The sequence below is a fragment of the Paramormyrops kingsleyae genome, chromosome 15 (genome assembly GCF_048594095.1).
Source record: "Paramormyrops kingsleyae isolate MSU_618 chromosome 15, PKINGS_0.4, whole genome shotgun sequence".
Classification (NCBI taxonomy): domain Eukaryota; kingdom Metazoa; phylum Chordata; class Actinopteri; order Osteoglossiformes; family Mormyridae; genus Paramormyrops; species Paramormyrops kingsleyae.
The window spans coordinates 19522145-19549770 of record NC_132811.1 but is presented as its reverse complement, the minus strand read 5'-3'; the positions used below and the strand labels follow the sequence as shown (position 1 = coordinate 19549770).

General features: G+C 50.4%; 1 protein-coding gene across 2 annotated transcripts in view; it reads right to left on the bottom strand.

The window, feature by feature from the left end:
• prex2 (phosphatidylinositol-3,4,5-trisphosphate-dependent Rac exchange factor 2) overlaps nucleotides 1-27626 on the bottom strand; it is a 66900-nt gene that overhangs the window by 30996 nt on the left and 8278 nt on the right. For both annotated transcript variants that reach the window (XM_072699564.1, XM_072699565.1), the window contains exons 2-17: nucleotides 19937-20008; nucleotides 18606-18728; nucleotides 16434-16538; nucleotides 15300-15401; nucleotides 14218-14379; nucleotides 10766-10899; nucleotides 10477-10580; nucleotides 7783-7932; nucleotides 7300-7444; nucleotides 5399-5499; nucleotides 4249-4352; nucleotides 4109-4158; nucleotides 2520-2595; nucleotides 1976-2048; nucleotides 1020-1162; nucleotides 716-808 (exon numbers count right to left, since the gene is read on the bottom strand). In XM_072699564.1, the coding sequence (XP_072555665.1) occupies nucleotides 716-808; nucleotides 1020-1162; nucleotides 1976-2048; nucleotides 2520-2595; nucleotides 4109-4158; nucleotides 4249-4352; nucleotides 5399-5499; nucleotides 7300-7444; nucleotides 7783-7932; nucleotides 10477-10580; nucleotides 10766-10899; nucleotides 14218-14379; nucleotides 15300-15401; nucleotides 16434-16538; nucleotides 18606-18728; nucleotides 19937-20008 (1737 nt within the window). The remainder of the gene's footprint in view (nucleotides 1-715; nucleotides 809-1019; nucleotides 1163-1975; nucleotides 2049-2519; nucleotides 2596-4108; nucleotides 4159-4248; nucleotides 4353-5398; nucleotides 5500-7299; nucleotides 7445-7782; nucleotides 7933-10476; nucleotides 10581-10765; nucleotides 10900-14217; nucleotides 14380-15299; nucleotides 15402-16433; nucleotides 16539-18605; nucleotides 18729-19936; nucleotides 20009-27626) is intronic.

The window sequence follows — 27626 nt, the reverse complement described above, 5'->3', positions numbered from 1 at the left end:
GTTAAAGAGCAGGCCGGCCTCTGTGGGCGTCATGGGCACACACTCCACCAGCTTCAGCTTCAAGCCTTCAGCTTCCCCTCATGCCTGAATCAGTGCTCATTTCTCCTTCTATTAGACCCACCAAACACAGCAGGAGAGCTTTGACTCTTAGTATGCGAGGAATTTGCTTCTGATGGCGCAAGAGAAACCCAACAACTCAGAGTAGAAAGCTAGCGGTCCAGCAGGTAGATCAGGCAGACCAGACTCTTTAAGAATTACACCAGGCACTCTCTCCCAAAGTAAAGTAAAGCCACTGTGCAAACTCAGTCAGCACAGGACCCATGAGCAGTTTTTAAGACCCACCAAGTTCCACCAGCACCTGCTTTATCTTGCTGTGCCATTATGATGGACAGACTATTACAGAAAGTTCAAACGCAGGTCAAGCCTATTATGTCCTGACCGTAGGAGACTTTTTCACGATCGTTTGAGAGAGAACACCACAGAAGACAAAGCCCTTGGGTCATTCACACTTAGGTTTCTGTTGCGTACCCTAGAGTGGGGGCCAGTTTGCATCCAAACCAGCCTGACCCAAGCAGGCTCCCCCCCAGCCTGAAGGGGGCCTGGTTTCACACCATTCACACCCCTGCCCCTCTATCTTCAACAAAGGGGAACTAAGTAATTGAGAATCTCCTTGAACAAGGGAAAGCCTATAGACCATCAGGCTTGCTGGACTCACCTCCGCACTGGACCCTTTCTCCACGGACTTGACGATCGGCACCTGGTTCCGGTCCTCCAGGGTGAAGCCATAGCCGGTGTCGCTGGGCCGGATCTAGAAGGGGTCAGAATGTCAGGACTTGGAGCTCAAGGGGAAGCCGGAGAGGCTGACATACATTTTATACATGGGTATGTGTGTGTGTGTTGCCTTTGACTATATATATATATATATATACACACACATACACACACACACACACACACACACACACACACACACACACACACACCACCACCACCATCCGAAGCAGGAGAGCGGCTCTCACCAGCAGGGACTTGGCGATGACGTTCTCCACAACCTTCAGGTCATGCTTCATGGGCTTGTGCTTGGTGTTGGAGCCTTCCATCTCCTCATCCGCAAAGAACCGGAACAGAAGGGGCTCGTCCTTGAACTCGCTCTTTTCCAGCACTGCAGAAGTGACACTGACCGTAAGCCCCTCCCCTTCGTGTCATGGATCGCAAGGGGATTTGATTGATTTCCACTTGCGTCGAATCATGTCCTTTTGCGGGCATAATGAGAGCTTAAAGTGAAAAATGGCAGCGTAAATGTTTTCAGCTTGGGCATCAAAGACAAGACCCGGGCAATTCTTCATGGCGTTGACACACTAAGATGAAAGCGGGACACACTTATGCCCAGAAGAGGCATTAGATTGACTCTCTGTCATAAAACACTCTAGAAAGTCGTCTCCAGAGCAACAAGCAGAAAAAAGTCTCTAAAACATTCTGTTTTACTTAACTGGTGACATACGACACTCTTTCAGTCACTATAAGTACCAGACAACTCAAATGAGTACTGAAAATATATGTCAAAGATAGGACACTAAATCGCTACAGTTACCATACCCCGCACACATTTTAGCAATTTGCTGGTAGCAGAACCAAACGGTGAGCAGTCGGTATTGATTACGTCACGCACAAATACTGCGTGAGACGCGGCATGAGACGCAGCGGTGTTTAAGAAGTGAGAGCAACAAAATTGAGCATGATCGCAATGAAGATCGCTCGTAGACCGTTTCCAGCCTGGCTCTCATTTCCTTGGGTGTACAGGGTGTGCCCGCATGAACACAGAGGTGCCACGGGCCCCCCAGGGTGACATCTGTCACAGGGTGTTTCACACACAATGCACCAAAAACAGCTCAGCCTCAGAATGAATTCATAATAATAACTAGCAGACTAACGTTCGATGTTAATACATGCTAATGCGCTAACACTAGTGTCCTACCGTGGTGCATGAATCCATTGTCACATAGCTCCAGCCCCAAGATCAAGGCCTCCTCTCGGGTCCTGCAGTCTCCCTGGAAAAGGACAGCAGAGCGGGCAGGCCACCGTCACGAGGGTCCCTGCCATCCTAATCGGTACATGGGCTTCCGGGGCAATTTCACCAACGGAACAACAAAATCACAGACAAAGGCCACTCAATATGTGCATGAAACTATACACACTGCAGCCACTGGCCGACCACACGGAGGAGATTTTTAAATCCCAAAGCCGTGCGCTGAGCTCATTAGCACCTGGACACTCTCAGCAGCGGTAAATTTCAGCCTCGTTTGGCCTTGTTCACAATTACACTTCAAAATGGCGACTCGCTTATTGTTTCAGGCTGTTTCCTCCTCCGCATTCTTGGAGTGAGCGGCCAGTTTGGAAAACGACGTTTCCCCTGTGCCTCATTCATTTTTTCCGTTTCCTTAGAAGAGACATTTCACACGCAGGCAGAACCAGTATTAATATTCAGCGCAGCGAGCAGTGTCGTAAACAAAGACCCTTACCTGTGCAATGAGCCAGTCTATCAGCTTGTTCGCCATTACCACTGATTTGTACGTCCTCAGGTGGTAATCCTTATCTCTGAAGAGACACACAGTAGAAGGGAGGTCACCATCTGGATGGTTGTGGGTTCAAAACCCAGTGTACTGTATAGTAATCTAGTTCTAGGCCCTTGACCCTAACTCTTCCAGGGGTGCCAGAAAAATCACTGAGCATGTGCTCTAACGCACAAACCATGTCTCTCATGGTCAGCAAGACGCGGTTTGCAAAAACCAAGCGACTCCAGAGCAAAAATGGCAAATCAAGTATATCTGATGTCATGTCACAGTAATCTTGAGACTTGGGTGATACCAAGTGGCAATCATATGTTAGACTGGCGAACCCTGCTGAGACACCCCTAGAGAGTAGATGGAATATCCCAATTGGAATTTAAGTACTAGAGAGGTCAGAAAATGAACAGATGATAGATTAGGATAATCCCCAACGTGTCAAAGAGAGAAATACAGAATATTCATGTGCGTTCATTGTTTGTGGGAGTTTTTTTCTCACATAAAAAATGTTCTGTGGACAAAAATGATTGGTCATCTCTCTGAACCAATCAGATTGTAAAGGAGGTGGGTCAAAGCAACTAGAGGAGGTGGGATCAAGACATTTGATTGGTTGGTCCTGCCTCCTGTAGTTCCTTGGGCCCACCTCCTTTAAAATCTGATTGGTAAGCTCTCTGAACCAATCATGTTTCATTCTGCCCTCAGAACATGTTTGTGTAAGTAAAGCTCCCATAGAGCCAAAAAGCCTCTTAACATACTGTAGAGGTGTGTGAAGGATGGCTTCAATAAAGGAAGAACAGCATCCCAGGGAAAGCAGAGTTATGTGTGAGAATCCTCCATGGATCACTGGCGTTTCCTCTGTGACACACACCCCGGACCACGCATTGCATGTTAAGAATGACAAGCTTAGTCATGTGTCGTCCTCTCATGAAAATACTCTGGGCACAGAGACGCGGTAAATAAGCCGCTTTCAAAGAAATATAACCCACTGGGCTGTAAGCACAAAGTCACCGGAGAGTAACACTTTGTAATTAACACTGGAATGATGCAGGCGGCTAAGACATGCCAAAAAGCACGACGAGATCCATCCATATTCTGAACGTACTCAGATGAAGGTTGCTGTCTTAATGTTCTACAAACACTGGCAGTAAGATAAATTAGGGTCGGTTCTCGCAAGATGTCCTGTGTGAATTTATAAATGATGGCAATTTATAAATTAATCCCCACTGCTGTCTACCTTTTACTCACCTCAGGGTCCCGGACGAAGCTGAAAATCTGGCGCATTCTACAGTATCACACAGCCTCCAGGGACTGAACCAATAACCTACTGGGCTGATATATCACAACCCCCTGCTGACCACCGAGGCCTGACTGGACCAGCCCCAAACAGCCCCTAGATCATGTTTCCAGGACAAAGCCGCTACTTCCGAAATGGGATGTTAACCTCTGAAGCGATGCTATTTATAGCAAGGAGGAACAGGAAGCCCGGAGGGCAGGAGGCATTAACGAGCGGCTTAACGATGCGGGGGCGTGGAGCCATGCCTTACCTGATCACCGGCGTGAATAAACTATGCAGCCGGCAGAACAGCCTGACGCCCTGTGGAACCAGAGACGCACTCGTCAGAAAGCCCCCCTCCGTCTGAACCCAAACGTGCTGGTTAATCACACTTTTGACGGCGCCCGTAACCTTGGAGATGACGTCCTGCATGTCGCTGCGGGGGTGGTACGTCCCATCGTCGTAACGGAAGCGGTACAGCAGTGGCTCGGCCTTGAACTGGTGCTTGTCTGTAACTGAGGGGCAACGGGCATCATGTTTTCTGGGACGAGACTCGCAGTCGAGAGAGACAGAGACCCATCACGGTGTCCTGAAGCCCCTCTCCCGGGCAGTAGGGGGCACTCAGATGCATGATGAGTTGCTTCCACACCACCCCACTTCTCACAGTGAGTAAATGTCCCTAAACCCCCCCCCCCCCCCAAACCTGTGAGGTAGGCGGACCCCCAAGTTAAACAGACTTCCTGTCCCAGATCAGTCAAACCTGCTCCAGAGAGATTCAGATGGGGGGCAGGCAAAAGGCAGACAGGGAGGCAGACAATGAGGAGATGGGGCCAGATGGGGCGCAGACGATGGGGAGACGGGAGGCAGACGGAGGGCAGACAATGGGGAGACGGGAGGCAGACAGAGGGCAGACAATGGGGAGACAGGAGGCAGACAGGAGGCAGACGGGAGGCAGACGGAGGGCAGACGATGGGGAGACGGGAGGCAGACGGAGGGCAGACGATGGGGAGACGGGAGGCAGACGGGAGGCAGACGGAGGGCAGACGATGGGGAGACGGGAGGCAGACGGGAGGCAGACGGAGGGCAGACAATGGGGAGACGGGAGGCAGACGGAGGGCAGACGATGGGGAGACGGGAGGCAGACGGGAGGCAGACGGAGGGCAGACGATGGGGAGACGGGAGGCAGACGGAGGACAGACGATGGGGAGACGGGAGGCAGACGGGAGGCAGACGGAGGGCAGACGATGGGGAGACGGGAGGCAGGCGGAGGGCAGACGATGGGGAGACGGGAGGCAGATGGAGGGCAGACGATGGGGAGACGGGAGGCAGACGGAGGGCAGACGATGGGGAGATGGGAGGCAGATGGGAGGCAGACGGAGGGCAGACGATGGGGAGATGGGAGGCAGACGGGAGGCAGACGGAGGGGCAGTTGGGAGTCAGATGATGAGACGGGGGCAGATGGGGGGGCAGTTGGGAGTCAGACGATGGGGAGACGGGGCAGATGGGGGGGGCAGTCCACAGAGACAGTGGTCATACAGATGGACAGCCAACGACGCCTCACCGTGGTGGACGATCCCGTTCTCCAGCAGGGCCTGACCCAGGTGAACGCCTTCCTCCAAGTTGTCCGTCTCCCCGATTTCCATCAGCCAGGAGACAAACTCGCTGTGGGGAGGTGGGGGTACTGAGGTCAGCTGACTGTCATCAGGACGGCACGAGAGACACGTCAAAGGGCCACATCAAAGGGCCACCATCAGGACTGGATGGCAGCAGAGAGTCTTTGGGATGCTGGCTCTGAGCCGCACCACTATGTTATGGGGTCTGTGAGCCACGCAGGGCCTCTAAATCAGGAAGCCCAGAAGCAGCCTCGCTTGAGCCAAAGCAAACACCCTGGGCTGTATGCAGGGCAGCAAGAGCCTCTCTCTGGTCCCTATTTTCAGACCATCTGCAACCACGGTTCCACCCAGGTCCTGGCCCCCGCACTCCGCAGATTCCTCCCCTTCTCTCCCGTCACCCATCTGGGGTCATAGCTGAGGGACAGCACAGTTGAGGAAGAACATCCTAAATAAGAAGCTCCCATGGCCACTGGCCAGGCAGGCAGGGCTCGGTTACATAATGGCGGGCAATGCGGAGCTGTACCAGAGGGAGGACACGGCAGGCACGACAGCTTCACAGCGTGACCTACAGCGCCCCCTACAGCACATTCCCACCGTGTGCCCCTACAGCACCCCTTACAACGCCTCCTAAAGCACCCACTACAGCATGCCCCACAGCGCCCCCTACAGCATGCTCCACAACACGTCCCCTGGCTCAGACACAGACGGTCCCGAAAGCCAGAGAGTCAGCCTGTAATGAGCATCAGCAGCAGCAGACCTCCATGGGGGCGTTTCCCTGACCAGGAGGCTTTGTACTCGTGTGATCTTATATTTATATGACATGTTATGTATTTACAAGATGCTTTTATCCAAAACGACATACATGTTTTTTATAGACAGTAGGGTGGGACCAAAGGAGAACACGAGATCGCTAATGAGCCAGAAGAGTCTATAACAAAGTCCCGAAAACAGCGACTTCCTCCAAAGCTTCAGTCTAAGGCCTCACCGCAGACGCTGGAGAACCCAAGACACCCCAAGCCTGTGTGTTTTTAATCAGGGTAACACTGAGCAGAACCACTCGACTCAGACCACAATGAGGCGTCATTCTGTCCCACTGTCCCCATCACAGCAGCTATGTTTCTCTTGGACGTCCTCAGCCATCAGGTCCCGCAATCCATCCAGCTGACTCCCCATTCTTCATGTGTCCAGATAGAGAAGGTGCTGCCCTTACTGTTCCCAGCCCTTACACTGGCAGCCATGGGATTTGAACCAACAACCTTATGGAACCAGCATAGTCTCTTCACCTGCAGAGCCAAAACAAAACACTGATCCTGCTGCTTAAAATGGTATCCTTCTTCCCAGAATCACTCTCCTAACATAGCTGAAGCACTTCCAACTACATGGGGGGGCGGGGGGGTTTCCCGGCTGACAGCACTCAGACGGGAAGCGGAATCAGGAACACGTCTCCCCTGTTGGGAATGTCGACACAGCGCTGGCTAAAGGCCTTGATTCTGCTGCCTCGCCGTTTGTGGGTTTTCAGCCCAGACTACTGCTGTGTAACTGCTTCTTACATCAGAGAAAAGTCGGGTGGCCACATCCAGACGATCTGTAGGCATTCAAACCTTAAACCACCTAAAAGTCCTACAAGTCTAACCAAATACTTATTTTTTAATTTATAGTGAATAGAAAACACATTTAAAAATAACAGTCTAAAAATGTTTCTTCAATCCATTTTAGAAATGGTATGAAATGGGAACAACAAACAAGCAAGCAAAGAAGCAGAAACCCATCCTGACAAATTCACATTTAACCCCCCCAGAGGGGTCGGTGGGGCCGGTCAGGGTGACCTCTGGTCTCCACAGCGACCTACCTGCCCAGGAAGCACTTGGGGAAAGTGGTGAGCTTCCGCTTCCTGTCTTTAATCAGGTGACCCTGTGAGCACATCAGGTTGTAGAGCTTCTCGCCCTTCTCCGACACCATCACCCACGTGTCCTGCTCCATCCCCAACCGCAGACCTGGGGGGACGCAAACCACACCGCACAGAAAGCTCACGGAGGTCAAGCATGCTGTCCCTGGAGGATGCTGCCCATGACATTCTGGTATTCTTGCAACAATTTTCCAACTGGACTGAGACAGGACAGATCTGAGAGAGATGTGGCCTGCCTGCGATGCCGGCATCACTTTGGCCGTGCAGGGACAGCCGCACACGCATACAAAGAGCTGTCTCGCACTCTACAGACAGCCATTACTGCAGCTGAGAGCATAATCCCAGCAGAATCAGTGTGCTAAGCATCCAATTAGAAGGCTCTGTTCTGACAGGGCGAACTGCATATCGAGTATGTCGCCTCCTCACTTTTCCTCCTCTCCCTCTCCTTCATGATGGCCTCCAGCCACTCCTTCTTCTCCTCCGGCGTCTTCGCCATGCAGACGAACCACTTGTTTTTGGCGGTGTTGTGGATCTTCCAGCCGTTGTTGACGATGTTCCCACTGCTGTGGTAGTCGGCTGCGGCATGGACACAGAGCAGGAAGGGGGAGGTGATTTACACTCAGCTGCACACACACTCCTCACACACTCCCACTTACTTTACGCGCAAAGTCGTTCAAATGATGCCGCGTGAGAAATGAGGGGAGACAGTAGGGGCTATGACTCTTAGAGAAGATGTGGAAAAGGCAGCAGAAAAGCGCGATTAACTAGGCAGCAGACTGAGACAGAGACGTGTCACATGGAACTAAAGGTGTGTGAAGGAACACTGACAGGTCCCACTCTCCCCAGGACATGCATCAGGAAAGGGGACGTGACCCACTGCCCCTCTGCGGCCTTCACCGACCCTAACCCTGATTGACAGATCCCGCTCTCCCTGGTACATGCAGCGGGAATGGGGATGTGGCCCACCGCCTCTCTGCAGCCCTCACTGTGCAATTCCCTCGTCTTCCCAGCACCCTCATCTACTAAACTGCTGGACGGCTGAAGGAGAAGCGTCGTCTGACCCAGTTTCCTAGCAATAGCTCCTTGCAGGATTATTTCCAAATTGATTTTGCGAAGTGTGATTAATGGTCAATCTGCTGAACGGAAACAAACCCCCCAAAAACAGTGAGGCGGATCTCATTTATACAAATATGACACCTGGAGATGATAATGTAATATCTAAATAGAAATATGGAAACTCAAGTATATGGATACTTCAGACAACCTGGGGATTCATTCATACTGAAGTTGGCACTGAGTTTCAAACACCTGGATGACTTTACCGATCCATCAAAATGGCCGAACACTCATAAGCTCGCTAATGTTAAGCTCACTAAGTTTTACTTACACAAAAATGATCTGAGGGCAGAACCAAAAAATGACGGGTTCAGAAAGATAACCAATCAGATCTTGGTCAGATGTCAAACCAACCAATCAGATGTTTTGGTCCCAACTCCTTTAGTTGCTTGGACCCACCTCCTCTACAATCTGATTGGTTATCTCTCTGAACCAATAATTTTTTTCATTCTGCCTTCAGAACATTTTAGCGTAAGTAAAACTCCCACAAGCCACAGGCTCAGGCAGTGAAAGTCCCTCTGACTGATTTAAATAACAATACATGACGAATATGCATGGCTGAAGATCCATAATAAAAGAGTTTGTAGGGCTGTGGCAGGTACCATGCATGTTAAGGACAGACCCCAAACCCAGACTGGAAGAAATTAAAAAGCAAGCAGAACCACTCCTGGAGGTCCCTTTGGGTTATACCCTGCCAACATTCTTTGGGGTTTTTCTGCCAAAAACTGATTGTTCACAGAGTAACTCTGAGCTGCTAATTGAACAGAGTACATTCTGCAAATCACAGCCGCCGGTAACGATAGACACACACGGGCCATGCATTCGGATCCTGCGGTGCTCTGTCCCCCAAGCAAGACGTGCAGAGCTCCACGGCTTCGTAAAAAAAGAGGGACCCTTACAGGCTCCAGAATCTCTCTCGGATGAGAGGACGGATCGGGACAAGCTCAAACCAGACTTCCTGTTACAAGCGGGAGGTTTCAGAACCAAAATCCTGCTATATAAGGAATTTCATTTCTTAGGGTCTCTAATGAGAGTAACAGAAAAACAAAGTTTAAATTATATATACGAGTAACATATAACTCAGACCATCTTTTAGAGCAAACAACAATGAGATGTGACATTAACACCAGATAAACTCACTTACGGGAATATTTTCCAGGAATATTTTCTTTAAAGAGTTATAAAAATAGCTTTCTGCAGTTTCATGGGGCGTGGAGTGTTGAACTAATTCTATAAAGCAAAACAGGCTCTTTTTTTGGGAAAAAAGAGGTAAAAAAAATATATATATTTTGTCATATAAGAGATTAATTATGCAAATAAAAATGGGATGTTAGGAAGTACAGGACAGACTCATAAAATGTAATTACCTCTTTAGTGGCCTTTTTGCATAAGAAAATCTAATTAGAGAAAATCTACATGCTAAAAGAATATGCTTTAAAAGGACAGTTTCAACGGAAAAAAGGCAACCATAAGGCTAACTAAGCCTCAGATGAGCTGGACACCCTGTGTTGAAATGCAGTGTCGGCGTGATCAGGGCAGATCGGGCCTAAAACACAATCCAAACCAGTGCCTCATTTCAAGTCTAAAAACAAGCCTGCATCGTGGGATCAGACTGCCAGGAGCCAAACGCCATTGGTGGTCATGGCTTCTGAGTGCCTGTGATTTGGGGGTTTCGGAAGACGGGACATCCGCCTTTCTGGCTCTCTATATCTATCTATTTTCGGTATTTTCTAGAATTTTTTATGTGTGGGGCATAAGAGGGGCCCTAATTCATACAGAAGGGCCAACTGTATCATCAGCCAATCATACGTTTTGAAATCAATAACAGACAGAGGAGGGGGCACTCCGGGAGCCAATCAGCTTTCAGCTAGGGCCGATGCCCCTGTGGCACCACCCCTGTTTATGTAGGCACAGGCCATAAAGCAGAGACATGCCCAAAACGTGGGGAATCCCTCCCAAACCCCCAGCCAGCGTGGCGGGATGGAGACATTCAGAGATGTTTACCTGTGCCATCGTCCACGTTCTCCACCTCCATGACCTCCGTGTTTATCCGACCTCGGAAGAGGTAGCGTGGGCCCTCAGAAGCCGCCTTACTGTTTTTTAAACGCCTGCACCGGTGGAAGCAGATACGTGTCACTAGAGGCTGAATCACTCACAGGACATCATGACCATTGTGGTTTTCTGATGGGGGAGATCCCCAGGGCTCCGGCTGCATCGTCATCATCGCGATGAAGGCCGTCAGCCCCCAACGGCAGGCTCGGTCAGACTCCCGAGCACCTGCTGAAGCACCCACCGGTTTTTCTTCTTGCAGTAGACCAAGAGATTGTCGAAGAGGAAGAAGATGCGCTCCTGGATGTTCCCGGCCGAGATCTTCAGCAGGACGCTCTGCATGAGCAGCTCAGTGCAGGTGTCTGTGATGTTGGATCCCTGAGGCCACCATCAGGACGACCCAAAGAAGAAAGCAAAGGATGAGGCCCCATCCGCTGAGGGGAAGGTTGTCACCCACGGGGAGCCATCGCCACCCCATGAGCAGGACACACAGACAGCTCCAGACATCTAACTCTTGGGTGTGACCGGTAACATCAGCTGGCAAAATCTCAGCCAAACGCATGCAGTCAGCCCCACTCCAGGGGGCGATAGAGAACACACTTCATGTCTTTCACAATACAGAATACACATTTCCTCCTGCCTGCGAAGCCATCTTCATTGCAGATATATTAGGCTGCTTTTGATCACCCTCGTCATAGCTAAAAATAGCCCCCAGATTGGCAGAGGCAGGGAGAGTGTTAAGTATTTCCTTCTGGGAAAAAATTCCCCTTGCACTGCACTTTACTTCAAGGCCAGATGTTCTGCAAATTCCTGTAGTGCGTGTGTGTGTGTGTGCGTGTGTGTGTGTGTGTGTGTGTGTGTGTGTGTGCGTCACACACTCGAGGGGCCAGGTGTGGTGGTGGTAGCAGAACGAAGGGCTGGGACAAACTCAGCAGTTTCCCTAGTGGGGAACACCTCCGGATTGGGTCTCCATGACGACTCGGGCCTCTTTGAAACCGGAATCCTCCAGCCGGATTTTTACAAGTGGCACCAAGCACTCCCAGCCCAGCATGACGCGGAGGGCAGACTTCCTGTGGGCCACCGCAAGTGTCACACTGCGACCCCGAAACCAAAACAGAACTGCCATCTCACAGAACTCCTGAAGAGAACATCCGCCTTTCACAGTTGGGGCATCCCTTACGAAAACAGAACCGCTGAAGGATTTTCAGAGCAGGGGCCTTAACTGCTCTTAAAGCAGTGGTCCTCTACCTTTTTCGCACTGCAACCCAGTTTTCACCATGCCAGCTCAGTTGCGACCCTATATCATGTATCATGTTTAAATTAATGCTATGATCAAGCACACACTGCACTCTGCAATTTACGCCAATCAATGGCTGTCGCACAAATCTGATTGGATGTGCCAGTGAATTTTAAATTAAGCCTCTGCGATTTTACTTCTTGGATCGGTTGAGTGTTCACTAGTGTTGTGCTAAGCAGTTTCAGACCCAAGACCCATTTATTTAGTTTAACTCTAGGACTGGGACTGGGAAATCTGATCGTGGATCAGCGTAGGAGCTTGCTGGTTTTAAAATGCTTCCCTTTCCAACTGTACCATTGCGACCATTTCAGAACTTGCCGCGACCGCGACCCATGGGCTGAGAATGGCTATCTTAAAGCACAGCCGTCACCCAGCAAAGCAGCTGCTTCGGTATGCGCCGACACGAGCGCCTAGCTGTGACCTTGTCAGGCTGCAGTGACATCGCTGAGGGTGATGAAGGTCATTTGCACGACATCACATATATGACACAGAGCTCTGAGGGTTAAAGAATACTCAACTATGCCAACACTGCACAGTAGGATGGCAGGAATACTCATGCTTTAATACATTTAACCTTCATTTTCAGTGAACCACTGGCCAATCAGAATATGAGACAGATCAGAGTGAAATAAATAAAAAACAAGCTGCAAGAGTGACAGTGGCCCGGAGCAGCGGAAAAAGGCCTAGCCAGTTACATCCTGACAGTGAGCACCTAGAACCCCCCCCCCCCCTATCCTCTGGACAGGAACAAAACAGAAAGAAACAGAGAATCGAGCCTGGTCACCCCGGCACCAACCAGAGCAGAGCTGGCTTTAATAAGGAGCCGCCCCCCCCCACATCCCACTCGGACAAACTGCGCTGATGAAGTAACCCTCCGGCAGAAAACCCCCGCTGAAGCACCGAGGGCGGGAACATGGGGGCTGCTTCCAGGAGCCGACAGCGTACGTCCGAGAACACGCCGTACTGCTGACCAAACCCCCACAATGTCGCACGGCGCTCCTCAGGGAAGCTCTCCACGCGCCGCAATGTGTTTGGCTTAATACCCTGCAGGATGGCTGATCATGTGGGCGTCTGGGGCGTGGGCATGATCCGGTAAGAAACTCCAGAGGTACAAACCAAGGGTGGAGGGAAGATGAAGGGGGTGACATTTAAAGGCCGATTCCCATTCCGGCACATTCTCTCCAGATAACTGGTTTGTTTTTGGTCCTGCAGGATGTTTTCGCAGCGTCTAACCTGGTCGTGTCGCTAAGGAGGGAATCCGGAGTGGGAACACCCCCAAAGCAGCCTGTCTTTCCTCAGACAACGAGGGCTTTGTTTCCAGGGAGGGGGGCACGACGCGGACAGCAGTGGGGGGGTTGGGGGGGGCAGCTCAGCTACGCGCTGACGTCACACGGCGCCCCCCCCCCCAAGGCTGCTGAGAGACACCATTGTGGCCGATTTGCTCAGTCTGTGAACGCACCCCCCATTCTTCATCTGCCTACTGGCACTGGTGGTGGGAGGGGGGCTCTCTTCTCCATTTCGATTTTCCTGGTTGTAATCGTTTCCATCTCTGTTCACAGGGTGCTGGGAGGGCTTTGCCAAGGAGCAGTGCCGCTGTGCCCACTTGGCATCACACAGGCCATGTGCCACAGTGCCAGGCTGGGGCTCTCCCCCTCCCCCTCCCCCTCCCATTCTCCTCCACTGCGTCACCCGCCTTCTGGCTGCCAGGTCCGGCCCGCCCTACCTGCCTCAAACCCAGAGACACAGAGCCCCTGCTTCCAGTGAGCTCACCGTGCTGTTCTGTCACCACCCCCCTAGAAGCTAATCAGAATATGCAGCCCTCACACCTCTGACAACCCCCCCACCACTCCCTCCAAAAAATTCACATCATATGCAGACTGCGTTCAGACTAATGGGAGCAAGCGTCCTAATTCAGATTCCGCGTGGAAATGCACAGGATAACACGACTCGCACGATAATTATGCTGCATTAGTCACGGCCCCGTGCTCAGGCCGGTCACCCATGCTCTGATAATTTGGCTGGAGTTTGTGGTTCTACTTTCTAGAAAGAGCTTTCATCACCACTGAAGGGGAAATGCCTTCACTTACTATATATGATCAGCGAGATTCCTTTAGCCTGAACATCAGCCTCAGTGTATAACAGCGTAAAGTGACTTTCTTTCTCCTCTGCCGAATGAAGTAATTAAAGAAAAACACACCAGTCAGTATGTTTTGTTACACCAGAGTGTACCGTGCACACACCCCCTCTGATCGACACCCCGACGGATGCATGTAGGGTGTATCTGCAGGTACCATGAAGCTGCCTGCTTGCTGAGATCCACCCCCCACCCCTCGCCACACCCCTCACACCAGCCGTGTCCCACACGCCTCCCGCTCCCCCAGCCACCGCAGCCTACGCACCTCCCAACCCTCGATGTGTGACTGCCACTCCTCCAGCACCTCCAGCTTCTCCATCTGCCTCTTGGCCTCGTTGATGCCGGAGCAGACGGCCTTCATGACCTGCAGGGCCTCCAGCACGGCGGCGTGGTCGCTGTGCTTCTTCGGGGTTCTCTTCAGGAGCTCCTGGACACCGAGAGGAGTGCCGTTTAGGAGGCAGAAGGAGAGAGGAGCGACGGGGGAAACAACAGCACAAGCCTCACTCGCTCTTTTGGGAATCTCATGCCGGGAATTCTTGGTTAAATCGCCCAGCTCCTGTGTGTCATGGTCTGATGCAGAGAGATACTTATCAGGCCCACAAGCCTAAACACACACTCTCAACACACCAATTAAATCGGAGTATTTGTGTTTACTCTTCCTAAATGGTTACATAACCACAGTTTTCCATCTGCGACAGAGTTTAAAATGCAGGATTTACACGGTATGTGCCTCAGAAGTTTGTGAGAGTTAAAACAAGGCAGCACTGACTAGTAAAGCACTTTCTAGTGTCAATAAATTAAATACATTCACCATTTTCATCTAGCAGTGGTGCTGGTGCGAAAAGTACATCGTTATTGTCTCATAAGACTAAAAAGACCATTTCATTCCAGGATATATGCTGTCTAAAAGTTTAAACTTAACTAAGGACTTAACTAGTCTGACAGAGCAGTTGCACTATTTGAAAGCCATCATGGCTTTGAGGAAAAACAAACAGTCCCCTGTGCCTCTTTATTTCCAACCATGGCCAAACTATTTACTGTTGGGGGGGGTAAGTCAGAACTGAGTATGAGGCAGCCGTGTGTAATGTGGAAATGACAGGTCAGACAGAGAGACAGACAGGGAGACAAAACTGAGAGACAGACAAAGAGACAGAGATAGAGAGACAGACAGAGAGACAAAGAGAAAGAGAGAGATAGAAAAAGACAAAAAGAGAAAGAGACAAAGATAGAGACAGAAAGAGGCAGAGAGAGAAAGACAGAGACAGACAGAGAGACAGACAGACAGATGATGAGGGGCAGACAGAAAGAGATAGATAGACTGATGGAAAGAGAGACAGACAGACTTACCCTTAGAAGGAGAGGATACTTGCAGATCCTCTGGATGGGCGCGACCAGATAACCTTCCAGTGGTACCTCTGTGTTCTTCCTCCCTCCCAGCAGCATGCAGTTCTAAAAAACACATGTATAAGCACACACACATGCACACGTACACACACACGCACACGTACATACACACACATAAACACAAAGCCAAGTGTGGGCATCAGCTGAATGAAGCCACAGTCAGGGGACACAATTACCCCCTGTTTTTTGGCCACCCCCAACCTGTTAAATTAAACAAAACTATCAGTACAAAGAGACTGGGGCTGTGGGTTCGGAGAATGGGGGGGGGGGGGCTCCCTCTCATCATGCTGTTCCTTCAAAATCCGCCTCCCTTAGATTCATTTCTGTCTGTCCCAAATCTGTTTCAGGAGAACTTAGTAAAACAGCACTTAGAAAGATCCTCGGAACATTCTGTCCTCCCCGTCCCGCCCCATCCCGGCCCGCCAGGCCATGCACTCCTTTGTGACCTCACGCATTCAGCCAAACACGTGTGGGGCGAGGCCGCATGTCTGGGATCCAGGGCTACCGTCTTTATGAGGGCCCTCAGCTCTCGGAGGATTAATGGCATCTGTATGACAGCGGCAGCAGCCGATTTGGGGGGGGCACCCACCAGAAGACATGTGGGGGGGGGGGGGGGGGGCACCTACCAGCAGATATGTAGGGGGACACATGGAGGGGACGGGCACACACCAGCCAAGATGGGGGGGCAACTACCAGCAGACATGTGGGGGGGGTACCTATCAGCCGACATGGAGGGGCAACTACCAGCAGACATATGGGGGGGTACCTATCAGCCGACATGGGGGTCAATTACCAACAAACATGTGGGGGGGTATCTATCAGCCGACATGGGTGGGGGGAACTACCAGCAGACATGCAGGGGGAGCACCTATCAGCCAATATGGGGGGGTAACTGCCAACCGACATGGGGAGCGCAACTACCAGCAGGCATGTGTGGGGGTACCTATCAGCCGACATGGGGGGGCAACTACCAGCAGACATATGGGGGGGAAACTATCAGCCGACATGGGGGTCAACTACCAGCAGGCATGTGTGGGGAGGGCACCTACCAGTAAACACAAGGCGGGGGAGACCTACCAGCAGACACGTCCGCACACTGCGGATCTTGTTGAGCTCCAGCAGAAGTCTCTGGGCCTTCTCATGGTTTCCACAGTACTCATCATATATCTGAAAGCGGCTCCTCTGAGGTCGAGGTGCGGGGGGAGCATACAGATAGTCAGCAGTTAGTATGTGCAGGTGCATGCAAGCTCAGAGTGACAGACAGACAGAGAGCTCAGACTGACAGACAGAGACAGACAGAGAGCTCAGAGTGACAGACAGACAGACAGAGAGCTCAGAGTGACAGACAGACAGAGAGCTCAGAGTGACAGACAGAGACACACAGACAGAGAGCTCAGAGTGACAGACAGAGACAGACAGACAAAGAGAGAGCTCAGAGTGACAGACAGACAGACAGAGAGATCAGAGTGACAGAAAGACAGACAGAGAGATCAGAGTGACAGACAGACAGACAGACAGACAGAGAGATCAGAGTGACAGATAGACAGACAGAGAGATCAGAGTGACAAAGACAGACAGAGAAATCAGAGTGACAGACAGACAGCTCAGAGTGACAGACAGACAGACAGACAGAGAGATCAGAGTGACAGACAGACAGAGAGATCAGAGTGACAGAGAGACAGACAGACAGAGAACTCACAGAGTGACAGAAAGAGAGAGAGAGTGACAGACAGACTGACAGAGAGATCAGAGTGACAGACAGACAGACAGCTCAGAGTGACAGACAGACAGACAGAGAGATCAGAGTGACAGAGAGACAGACAGACAGAGAACTCATAGAGTGACAGAAAGAGAGAGTGACAGACAGACTGACAGAGAGATCAGAGTGACAGACAGACAGAAAGACAGAGATCAGAGTGACAGAGAGACAGACAGACAGAGAACTCACAGAGTGACAGAAAGAGAGAGTGACAGACAGACTGACAGAGAGATCAGAGTGACAGGCAGACAGACAGACAGAGAGATCAGAGTGACAGAGAGACAGACAGACAGAGAGATCAGAGTGACAGAGAGACAGACAGACAGAGAATTTACAGAGTGACAGAAAGAGAGAGAGTGACAGACAGACAGACAGAAAGATCAGAGTGACAGACAGACAGACAGCTCAGAGTGACAGACAGACAGACAGAGAGATCAGAGTGACAGAGAGACAGACAGACAGAGAGATCAGTGACAGAGAGACAGACAGACAGAGAACTCACAGAGTGACAGAAAGAGAGAGTGACAGACAGACTGACAGAGAGATCAGAGTGACAGACAGACAGAGAGATCAGAGTGACAGAGAGACAGACAGACAGAGAGATCAGAGTGACAGAGAGATAGACAGACAGAGAATTCACAGTGACAGAAAGAGAGAGAGTGACAGACAGAGAGATCAGAGTGACAGACAGACAGCTCAGAGTGACAGACAGACAGACAGAGAGATCAGAGTGATAGAGAGACAGACAGACAGAGAGATCAGAGTGACAGAGAGACAGACAGACAGAGAGATCAGTGACAGAGAGACAGACAGACAGAGAACTCACAGAGTGACAGAAAGAGAGAGTGACAGACAGACTGACAGAGAGATCAGAGTGACAGACAGACAGACAGAGAGATCAGAGTGACAGAGAGACAGACAGACAGAGAATTCACAGTGACAGAAAGAGAGAGAGTGACAGACAGACAGACAGAGAGATCAGAGTGACAAACAGACAGACCGCTCAGAGTGACAGACAGACAGAGAGATCAGAGTGACAGAGAGACAGACAGACAGAGAACTCACAGAGTGACAGAAAGAGAGAGAGTGACAGACAGTCTGACAGAGAGATCAGAGTGACAGACAGTCAGACAGAGAGATCAGAGTGACAGACAGACAGACAGAGAGATCAGAGTGACAGAGAGACAGACAGACAGAGAACTCACAGAGTGACAGAAAGAGAGTGACAGACAGACTGACAGAGAGATCAGAGTGACAGACAGACAGACAGCTCAGAGTGACAGACAGACTGACAGAGAGATCAGAGTGACAGAGAGACAGACAGACAGAGAACTCACAGAGTGACAGAAAGAGAGAGAGTGACAGACAGACAGAGAGCTCAGAGTGACAGACAGAGACAGACAGACAGCTCAGAGTGACAGACAGACTGACAGAGAGATCAGAGTGACACATCAGACTACTAGCTTAGTGTGCATCGGACGGGGCCTCACAAAATGAAGGAAGCAGCGGCCCACTTCATGGTGAGCATGAGGCTCGGGTTCGAGCAGCTCCTCCACCATGGAGAGGAAAAGCCTATGCACAGCGAGGATCTCGTCGATGTTGGAGAACAAAACCTGGGAGGAAGGGTTGGGGGTGATGGGACAAAAACAAAATGAGCGCAATGAATGCATACAGCCTGGGGGCATCTCGTCAGGGCTGGCGTGGACCTCATGTAAGAAGCAGCCGCCAGAAAAAAGCAGAGGTAGATCGGATGGGGAACAGATTAACCTCTGAAGGCCAAAGGTGAAAGGGCAGTGGAATTCCAGGGCAGAGGCTTTGAAGATGGCATGCCATCCTCACGGACAGCAGCGAGAGGCTCGTTCGGCATCTCAGAATGCGTGGAATGCGCCCAAAACAGGGATGACTCTTGCAGATGTCAGGGCAACACACAATGCAGCAATGGCCAGGACAGGAGAGAAGCCAGCTGCTGTCTGAACCCCGCAGGCTGAAGGACGAGCGATACAGATGGGGGGAAGGCGCCCTCCCCTCCCCCCCCCCCGCAATGGGGGCAGACAGGACGTCATGAACGGGACACAGCTGGGAGCAGGATAGGCCAGAACTGAGACTCAGGTCACGAGATAAAACCTGCTCTTATCACTAAACCCAATCGACAGGTTGGACCAGGACTGTGTCAGCCTTCAACACTGGGTAATGGACCATATCTGAAAGAAGGTTTTCTCAATGGGCACATCTCCTTTTTAAAGTTAAAGTAAACAGGATAAAACTGGGCTCTAAGAACAATGGCATTGTGGGTGCTCCCTGAGCTGCTTGCTGACATTTACCATTAGGTCAAGGGAAACCCACATTTCCATCCAGTCCAGCCACCAGACACCTTAGAATCTGCCCATCCACTGGAGGATGGATGACCATGCACTGACCTTTCACTGAATTTGATAACCTGGCACTGTCGTACCTCTGGAATGCAAAACCTTCTGCTGACATCACAACCTTGTGTACATATCACCAAAACTGGAAGAGTGAAACACTGCCTGGCCAACACGCTCCCTGAAATGAACAAGTACATTTATTCTCCAAAGCCAGAGTAAGTTCTGGAGGAGGATGGAGTCTCGCTCACTCTCACCAACCTCCTCACTCTGGTGTCTATTTATAACACTTGTGTGTTTACAGCTGTTTCCTGTATCTGGAATTTGCATTCATTCAGAAAAGTTCCCAACAAACAAGCCCATTTTATTCAGTCATCGGTATCATTCCATAAGGAGAACTCATGTGGCCTGGCTGGGTACAGAGTGGCCCTTAAGACTCATCTCCATGGGTCACCTACCTTCACTGTCTCCTCTGTGATGTTCTTGTCGACCTTAGTTGCTGCATACTGACTGAGGCGATGCAGAAAGCCCTAGAAGAGAGACAGAGAAGAGCTCTCACAACCGCACACAAACATTTGGGGAAATGCTTTGGGAAACGCTGATGTTTTCCGCTGAGGCTGGCAGCCGTCTCTGCCGAAAGAGGTACATCCCGCGCAGCCTGACACGGATTCACGACTGACTGCGTTCTCACTCTCACCGGTATCTGTGTGTTTTAAAAAGCAGAGCATGATGGGATATTCTCATGCTCGCACAAACGGCAGATAAAGCATCATGCCATTTTTTTCCATATTACCTATGTCACAGAATGTAGTGCGGTTCCTTCACCGGAAACCCACAGAAAGCCATCAAACTCGCACAGACTCCTGTCCTCTCTCACTGCATATGTCCAGCATGCGGATAAACATCCTGAGCCATTTGCCAGCCCCGCAGGCAGCTCTCCTGCACACGCACATACATCACGGAGGGCAGGGGCCCCCGGTCACCAAGGGAGACAAACTATTTCCTGTTTTTAATGCCCACAAACAGCAGAGGCTGCACGTCAATGCAAACATCACTTTGCTACCACGGGGGAGGGGGGTGGGGGGTGGAATGAGACACAGCGGTGACCCCGCAGCTTGCCGGCCGGCACTAGGGGGGTATTTAACCATGGTGGCATTTCCACGGAGTCTCTAATTGCCCTGGGGGGGGGGCTTCATTTCTAAGGCAGGGGCTTTGGACATGCATGATCAATTAAGTGGCAGCTCATATGAAACGATCATAAAAATAAAGCAGATTTTAATTAAAATTAACGGGCTTTGCTGGGACGACTGTCGGGATGCCGGTTCTCATTCTGGGACCCGCAACAGAAGATAAAAATCGATTCTGGAGTCACTGAACTGAAGGAAGCGTCTGTCGTTAGCAGGAAGGTTATGGATGCAACCCTGGTGACGCTCCATAACCAATCACAGCTCTGCTCTGATGAGAGTGTAAACGGGGAGCAGGAAAACTAAGCACCTCTGGGGGTCCAGAGAAGCAGAGCACCCTCCCCAATCCTCGGTGCGGTACTGACCCAGACTGGACTGGCTTTGGGCCCTTGGTGGAACCCAAATGCTGTTAAACACAAACAAGGAAACGAATGCCATGCATTTCAAATAAGCCGCCCCATGGATAGTCCAACCCATAGGGAAAAGGCCCTTCCCAGTCTCCCCCAAACACTCTCCCCCCAGCTTCCTGAGTCCCTGTTGTTGGGTCATTCACATCAAGGAGCGTGGTGGGGGGGTGGTAGCTTCCAGTCCCCAAATCAACATTCCGCAGACTGTGGTGGGCCACGTAGGGAGGCAGGGAATAGGAAGCAAACGTTGGAGGGCCATCCTCACCTGACACCCCCCCCACCCCAGTGCCCCTCCTGCAGGATTCCATTTCATCAACAAGTTCAGAAACCTTCACAAGTGCAGCAGCAGAGCAGGACAGGCAAAGCGGCCAAAGATGGACCCACGTGACGAGTCTCAGGACCATTAAGAGGCCGCTCACATCCACGGAGCCCCAGCGGGAGCAGAAGTCTGGGAAAACGGCATCCCGGCCAGTCGCTCAGGACTCCAGCAAGGGGGCGATGGTGCACTGACCAGACGGTACAGCAACAGCGAGAAGCATTGCTGAACCGGCCCAAAGGCCGTTCTCTTTCTGGCCAGAGCAGGCCTCATGACAGTGCGGGACCAGAACTGCAAAAACGGCATCCGGAGACTTCCGGCCCAGCTAGACTGCACTGTTATTGATCTGCCAGCAGTATAGAAGACAATCAACACCTTTGATGTCACCTCACGGTTTCTGGAATAAACTCCATCAGGTCACATGGAGAGCTTCTGCCTAAATACTTTCAAGAAGTCTGCCATGAGTTCCTGATGTGAATCCAACTGAGCATCTGCGGAAAGAGCTGAAATGGGCAGTTGACAATAGGCACTAGGGTTGGGAATCAGCAGTGACATCCCAGATCGATATTATATGGATATATTCCTTTAAATGCAACATGCATCACAATTTTTAAACAAATATTGCTGAGGAAACTCTACTGCTAAGTGTACAGGAGGCTGTGGTCAGGTTGTGCCCTGCTGTCACACTGGATGGATCTGTTTAGAAGGTGCTGTGACTCCAGGAAAACGATCCAGGGGCATCCATCTGAACAGCTGATTGGCCACACTACAAGCTTGCTGGCCATAGACTGGGGGTGGGATGGCCAAGACCCCATAGCCTCTGCGTAACCATGCCGACGGCACCCTCTCCGCCAGACGGGGCCCGCTCTCTCCCCTGGGGTGACGGTTATGTAATGCTGCCTGGCCGGCCGCTCTCACATGGCAGGGCAAGAGACAGAGGCCGGCGGTGAGTCACTGTCAGGGCATTTCTTGAACACAAGCCCAACATTACAGGCCTTGGTGTGTGTGAAAGGACACATCCACAGACACGAGAACACAGACAGGGCACAGGCAGGACACATCCACAGACACACGGACACAGACAGGGCACAGGCAGGACACATCTACAGATGCTGTACCTGTTTTGAGGTGAGGGTTAGGGTGTGGTGAGAGTGAGGTGAGGACCTAAGGTACAGGAACAACGCTGTATACACTGATAATCTGCTATACAATTATGACAACAGAAACCCTCTCTGTAAAACCTTCTCTGTAAATCAAGAAATTGCTACTGACACAAACCCTCTCTTTTCAAGCTAAGCGCCTGAAGGAACGTGACCAGGGAGACCGCAGGCCACTCTGCCCCCTCCCCCCAACGCTGCAAGACCCCATGTGAGTCAGACCTAAACAGGGCGATAAACATCTCCGCCATTGTTTCCAGACACCATTTGCTGATTGCTTATCCGTTTCCTTTCTGTAATGCAGGCATGGCCAGCTGCTGCAGCATCACGTGGTTATTGTGGAGAGCTCAGGGTGAAGGTACCCATCAGGGAGACAGGGAGAGTTCAGACTGCAGGTACTCGATGGGGAGAGCTCAGGGTGCAGGTACCCAAGTGGGAGATGGGGAGTGTTCAGGGTGCACATACCCAACTAGGAGATGGGGAGAGTTCAGACTGCAGGTACTCAACGGGGAGAGCTCAGGCTGCAGGTACCTGATGAGGAGATGGGGAGAGCTCAGGGTTCAGGTACCCGACAGGGAAATGGGAAGAGCCAAACTGCAGGTACCGGACGGAAAGAGCCAGGGTGCAGGTACCTGATAGGGAGACAGGGAGAGCTCAGGGTGCAGGTACCCGACAGGGAAATGGGGAGAGGTCAGACTGCAGGTACTTCACAGGGAGAGTCAGGCTGCATGTACTATACAGAGTGATGGGAAAAGCTCAGGGTGCAGGTACCCGACAGGGAGATGGGGAGACCTGCAGACGGCAGGAAATTTCATGTGACCGCCAGCTTGGGTTAGGGATAGGGTTATGACTGCTTACCTGGTATTTATCGTCAGAGTTCGACTGGTTTGTTTATCTGGGAATTCTGGTCTTTTAATCCTACAAATTAAGCCTCTTGCCTTAAAGTACAGTGCACCTCATGTTTGGTGGCATTGTGTATATCACACTAAGCATGGAAAGAAAAGAAGAACAAAGAGTTGTCCAAGGAGCTTAGAAGCAAGGTAACAGTCAAGCATGATTGACGCAAAGGCTATAAAACCATTTCTAAAGGGCTGGATATTCCTGTGATAACCGTGGAAAACATTACCAACAAGTTTAAGGCATATGGCACTGTAGCCAACCTCCCTGGTCATAGTCACAAGAGGAAACTTTACCCAAGTATGTTATGAAAAGTACTTTGAATGGTGGAGAAAAAAACAGAAAAACCTCAAAACAAGCCCAAGGTGAGTTTCAACCTCGGGTACTATGGTTTCAAGTTGCACCACGAGGAGAAATTCAAATGGAGAAGAGACCATTCTTCTCAAACTGATACATAAAAAAGTTTGTTTGGAATTTTCCAAACTGCACATGGGGAAGCCACCGGCCCTTTGCGCTGAAGAAACTTAATTGGATCTTTTTGGTAGATCACAGCAACTGTATGTTCACAGGAAAATGCATGAGTCCTACAAGCTGAGCACCACCATGCCCTCAGTGAAACATGCAGGAGGTTCAGTGATGTTCTGCTTCCCTGCCTCTTGAACTGGTTGTCTTGAACCAGTGAACGGGAGAATGAGATCAGGGGAATGTCAAGTCGTTTTGGAAAGTAATGACTGCCCAGGGTCAGGACGTGGTCTTTCAATCGCAGGTCATGGGTCCTCCGAAAGAATGCATGACAGGCAAACATTTTCAAGAAGTCTGCCATGAGTCCTGATGTGAATCCAACTGAGCATCTGCGGAAAGAGCTGAAATGGGCAGTTGACAATAGGCACTAGGGTTGGGAATCAGCAGTGACATCCCAGATCGATATTATATGGATATATTCCTTTAAATGCAACATGCATCACAATTTTTAAACAAATATTGCTGAGGAGTATTTCAGGTCTTCATTTTAAGTAAAGAGAAGAACTGTAACGATACACGAATTCACTGTTTGCCTTTCAGTTACAGCATTTTTAGTTTGCAACATGCGATGAATCGAATTAATGCATTTCTTGACACGAGTGAAACTTAAATTCGCAAGTAGGTTTTCAACATGGAAGACACTGCCAATTGTGGCTTGGAGTTGGTTACAGCTAGTGCTAGAGCGCTGAAGGGCCCTCCCACATCGCTTAAATCGATAGCTTGGGAACACTTTGGCTTCCAAACACATTACGCCAACACCAGAGAGAGCGTAGTTGACAATACTAAGACTGTCTGTTGGCTCTGTTATACCAAACTCAGATATTTTTCTGGAAACGCATACAACATGTTAACTATTTTTAGACAACATCAAAAGATAAACCTTTATTAATCCCACATTATCTTATCTTATCTTATCTTATCTTATCTTATCTTATCTTATCTTATCTTATCTTATGATGTTGTCTAAAAAGAAAAGAAAAAAAACAACTAGTAAGTTCCCACTGCATGATTTTAACCCCAATTTTCCGCTCGCTGAAAGTTTTTAGTGATCATCAACAAGCGATCATTACTTGGTGCTGACAAATCAGCGTACAATCGCTATTTGTTCAAAGACACAAGTGGACAGTGTCACCTTAGTGTAACAGACTCCCGTCAGATATCTAATAGGCTGGACCTGTGGGCGACTCCAAATCCTATGGGGTGCAAAGTCTTGCTACTGGCAATGAGTGTGGCAACAAGCTACAGCCAATGAGAGTGACTGGCAATGAGTGTGGCAGCGAGCTACAGCCAATGAGAGTGACTGGCAATGAGGGCGGCAACGAGCTACAGGCAATGAAAGTGCAAGACACAGGGCGGGGTGAATTAAAATTTCACACACTTGCGATTAATTGTGGCTTTAAATTGACATGATGCAGGAAAAATCTCTGCACACGCCTACTCATTCATGCGAGCACCATGCCAAGGTCACACATGTCATTCGCTTAACAAAATCAAGCTCTGTGCAACTGGGCAAATATATTAGCAGTTACCAAATGTGTACCACATAATTTCATGTTTAAATCAATGTTTAGAAATTGATTTTTAAAACTCTCTCGGTGTGGCTCAGTGGGCTAAGCCGTGTGCCTGTAATCACAAGGTCGCCGGTTCAAGCCCAGCCTCAGCACGTCTGCAGGTCCTTGAGCAAGACCCTCAATCCCCAGCTCCCTGGGCGCCGCTACGGGTGGCTGCCCTGCGTGGGCAGCTTGCTGTACAAAGAGCAAGTTGAGGGAGGCATAAAAACAATTTCCCCACGGGGATCAATAAAGTATCAATTACTATTATATTAAAATCACGACCTTGAAGGATCACAATTTATAACAGAATTGGTTCCTCCCCCTCCATAGCCCGACCCCTAACAAGCACCCATCAAACCTGAGAGAATTGGAGCAGTTTGCCCGAGGAGAGTGGGCCAACCTACTGGACGAAAGGTGCAGAAATCTCACTGAGAGCTACAGAAAGTGCGTGATAGCAGTTTTCGCTTCAAAAGGGCGTGCTGTGGAATATTTGTAAATCAAATATTAGGACTGAAAATGACTAATGGGTCTAATAAAAGACGTATTTCAGTTTCGGCTGTGTTGGTTTTCTCAGAAAGGAAGCGGCTTCCCATAATGATCTGCCACATCTGTAAAACTCACCAGGACTAATTTCACATGTTCATTTACTTCTGAATGAAGGGGGAGACGGTAAGATAAACAGCACCACAGACCTCCTCCTTGACGAATGGAAACGAGGGTCTGATACCAGCCTGGTTTGCGGCTTTGAACGGTCAGGTAGACTACCCAGTCTATGCAGGATTAATGATAAAGAGAAGACGGGCCCCCAAATCTGACAAACCATTCCTGATGGCTTCCTGCATAACGGTGGCGGGGGGTGACCGTCCTGTGCTTGTTTAACAGCGGCTGAATTCCACACCACTGATTACCAAAGAAATTAAATGAAAAGTTCTGTGGCCAGTTTTTAAAACAAAAATCCAGTGCGACTCCAACCTGCTGGAGGTGTGAACCCCGCCCGGCATCAGCAGCAAGTGTCCTGCCCCCCCAGCGGCAGGAGTGCCGCCACAAAGCTGGACGCAGTCGATTAATACAGTGACTGTGTGCCTTGGTTCAGGGAGCCGACGGGGCGTGAATACCAATGACAAGCTGCTGGGAAGCCCGGCATCGCGGGCCGCCCCATAAATGCCATCTTTGTCTGCGATGGAACAGCACGGGGCTCCCTGGGTGCCAGCCACCCCCCCCCCAGCCATGCCTGGTGGATTCCAGCCTGTTGAGCAGCACCCCCGTGAGACCAGACCCCCACCCCCAGCCCAGCCGGAGCCAAACTGAGAGGTCAGGCAGCCCCCCCCCCCCCCCCGGGTTCCTTAAACACCAAAGCAGGATGTCACCGTTTACCGCGTTTTCATAATTACAAAGCAGGTTTTAGGCCAAGTGAGTTCAGGCCTGCGTACCACATTCACCCCACAGACGGGGGGGACACCCAGCTACCTTTATGGGGCACATTTCCAGGGCCTGTTCTTCCAAAATAATGCCCAGTTCAGGGTATGTTATACATAAAAGGCAACAGCTACAAAGTTACAACACTAAAGCTCACTCCCAAACCAGACCCAGTCACTCACTCCCAAAGCAGATACAAACACTCACTCTCAAACAGACCCAATCACTCTCTCCCAAACCAGACCCAGTCGCTCACTACCAAACCAGATCCAAACACTCACTCCCAAATCAGATCCAAACACTCACTCCCAAAACAGACCCAATCACTCTCTCCCAAACCAGACCCAATCGCTCACTCCCAAAGCAGATACAAACACTCACTCTCAAACAGACCCAATCACTCTCTCCCAAACCAGACCCAGTCGCTCACTACCAAACCAGATCCAAACACTCACTCCCAAATCAGATCCAAACACTCACTCCCAAATCAGATCCAAACACTCACTCCCAAAGCAGACCCAATCACTCTCTCCCAAACCAGACCCAATCACTCACTCCCAAACCAGATCCACTCACTCTCCCCCAAACCAGATCAAAACACTCAATCCCAAACCAAACCCAATCACTCTCTCCCAAACCAGATCCAGACATTTACTCCCAAACCAGACCCAATTGCTTTCTCTCAAACCAGATCCA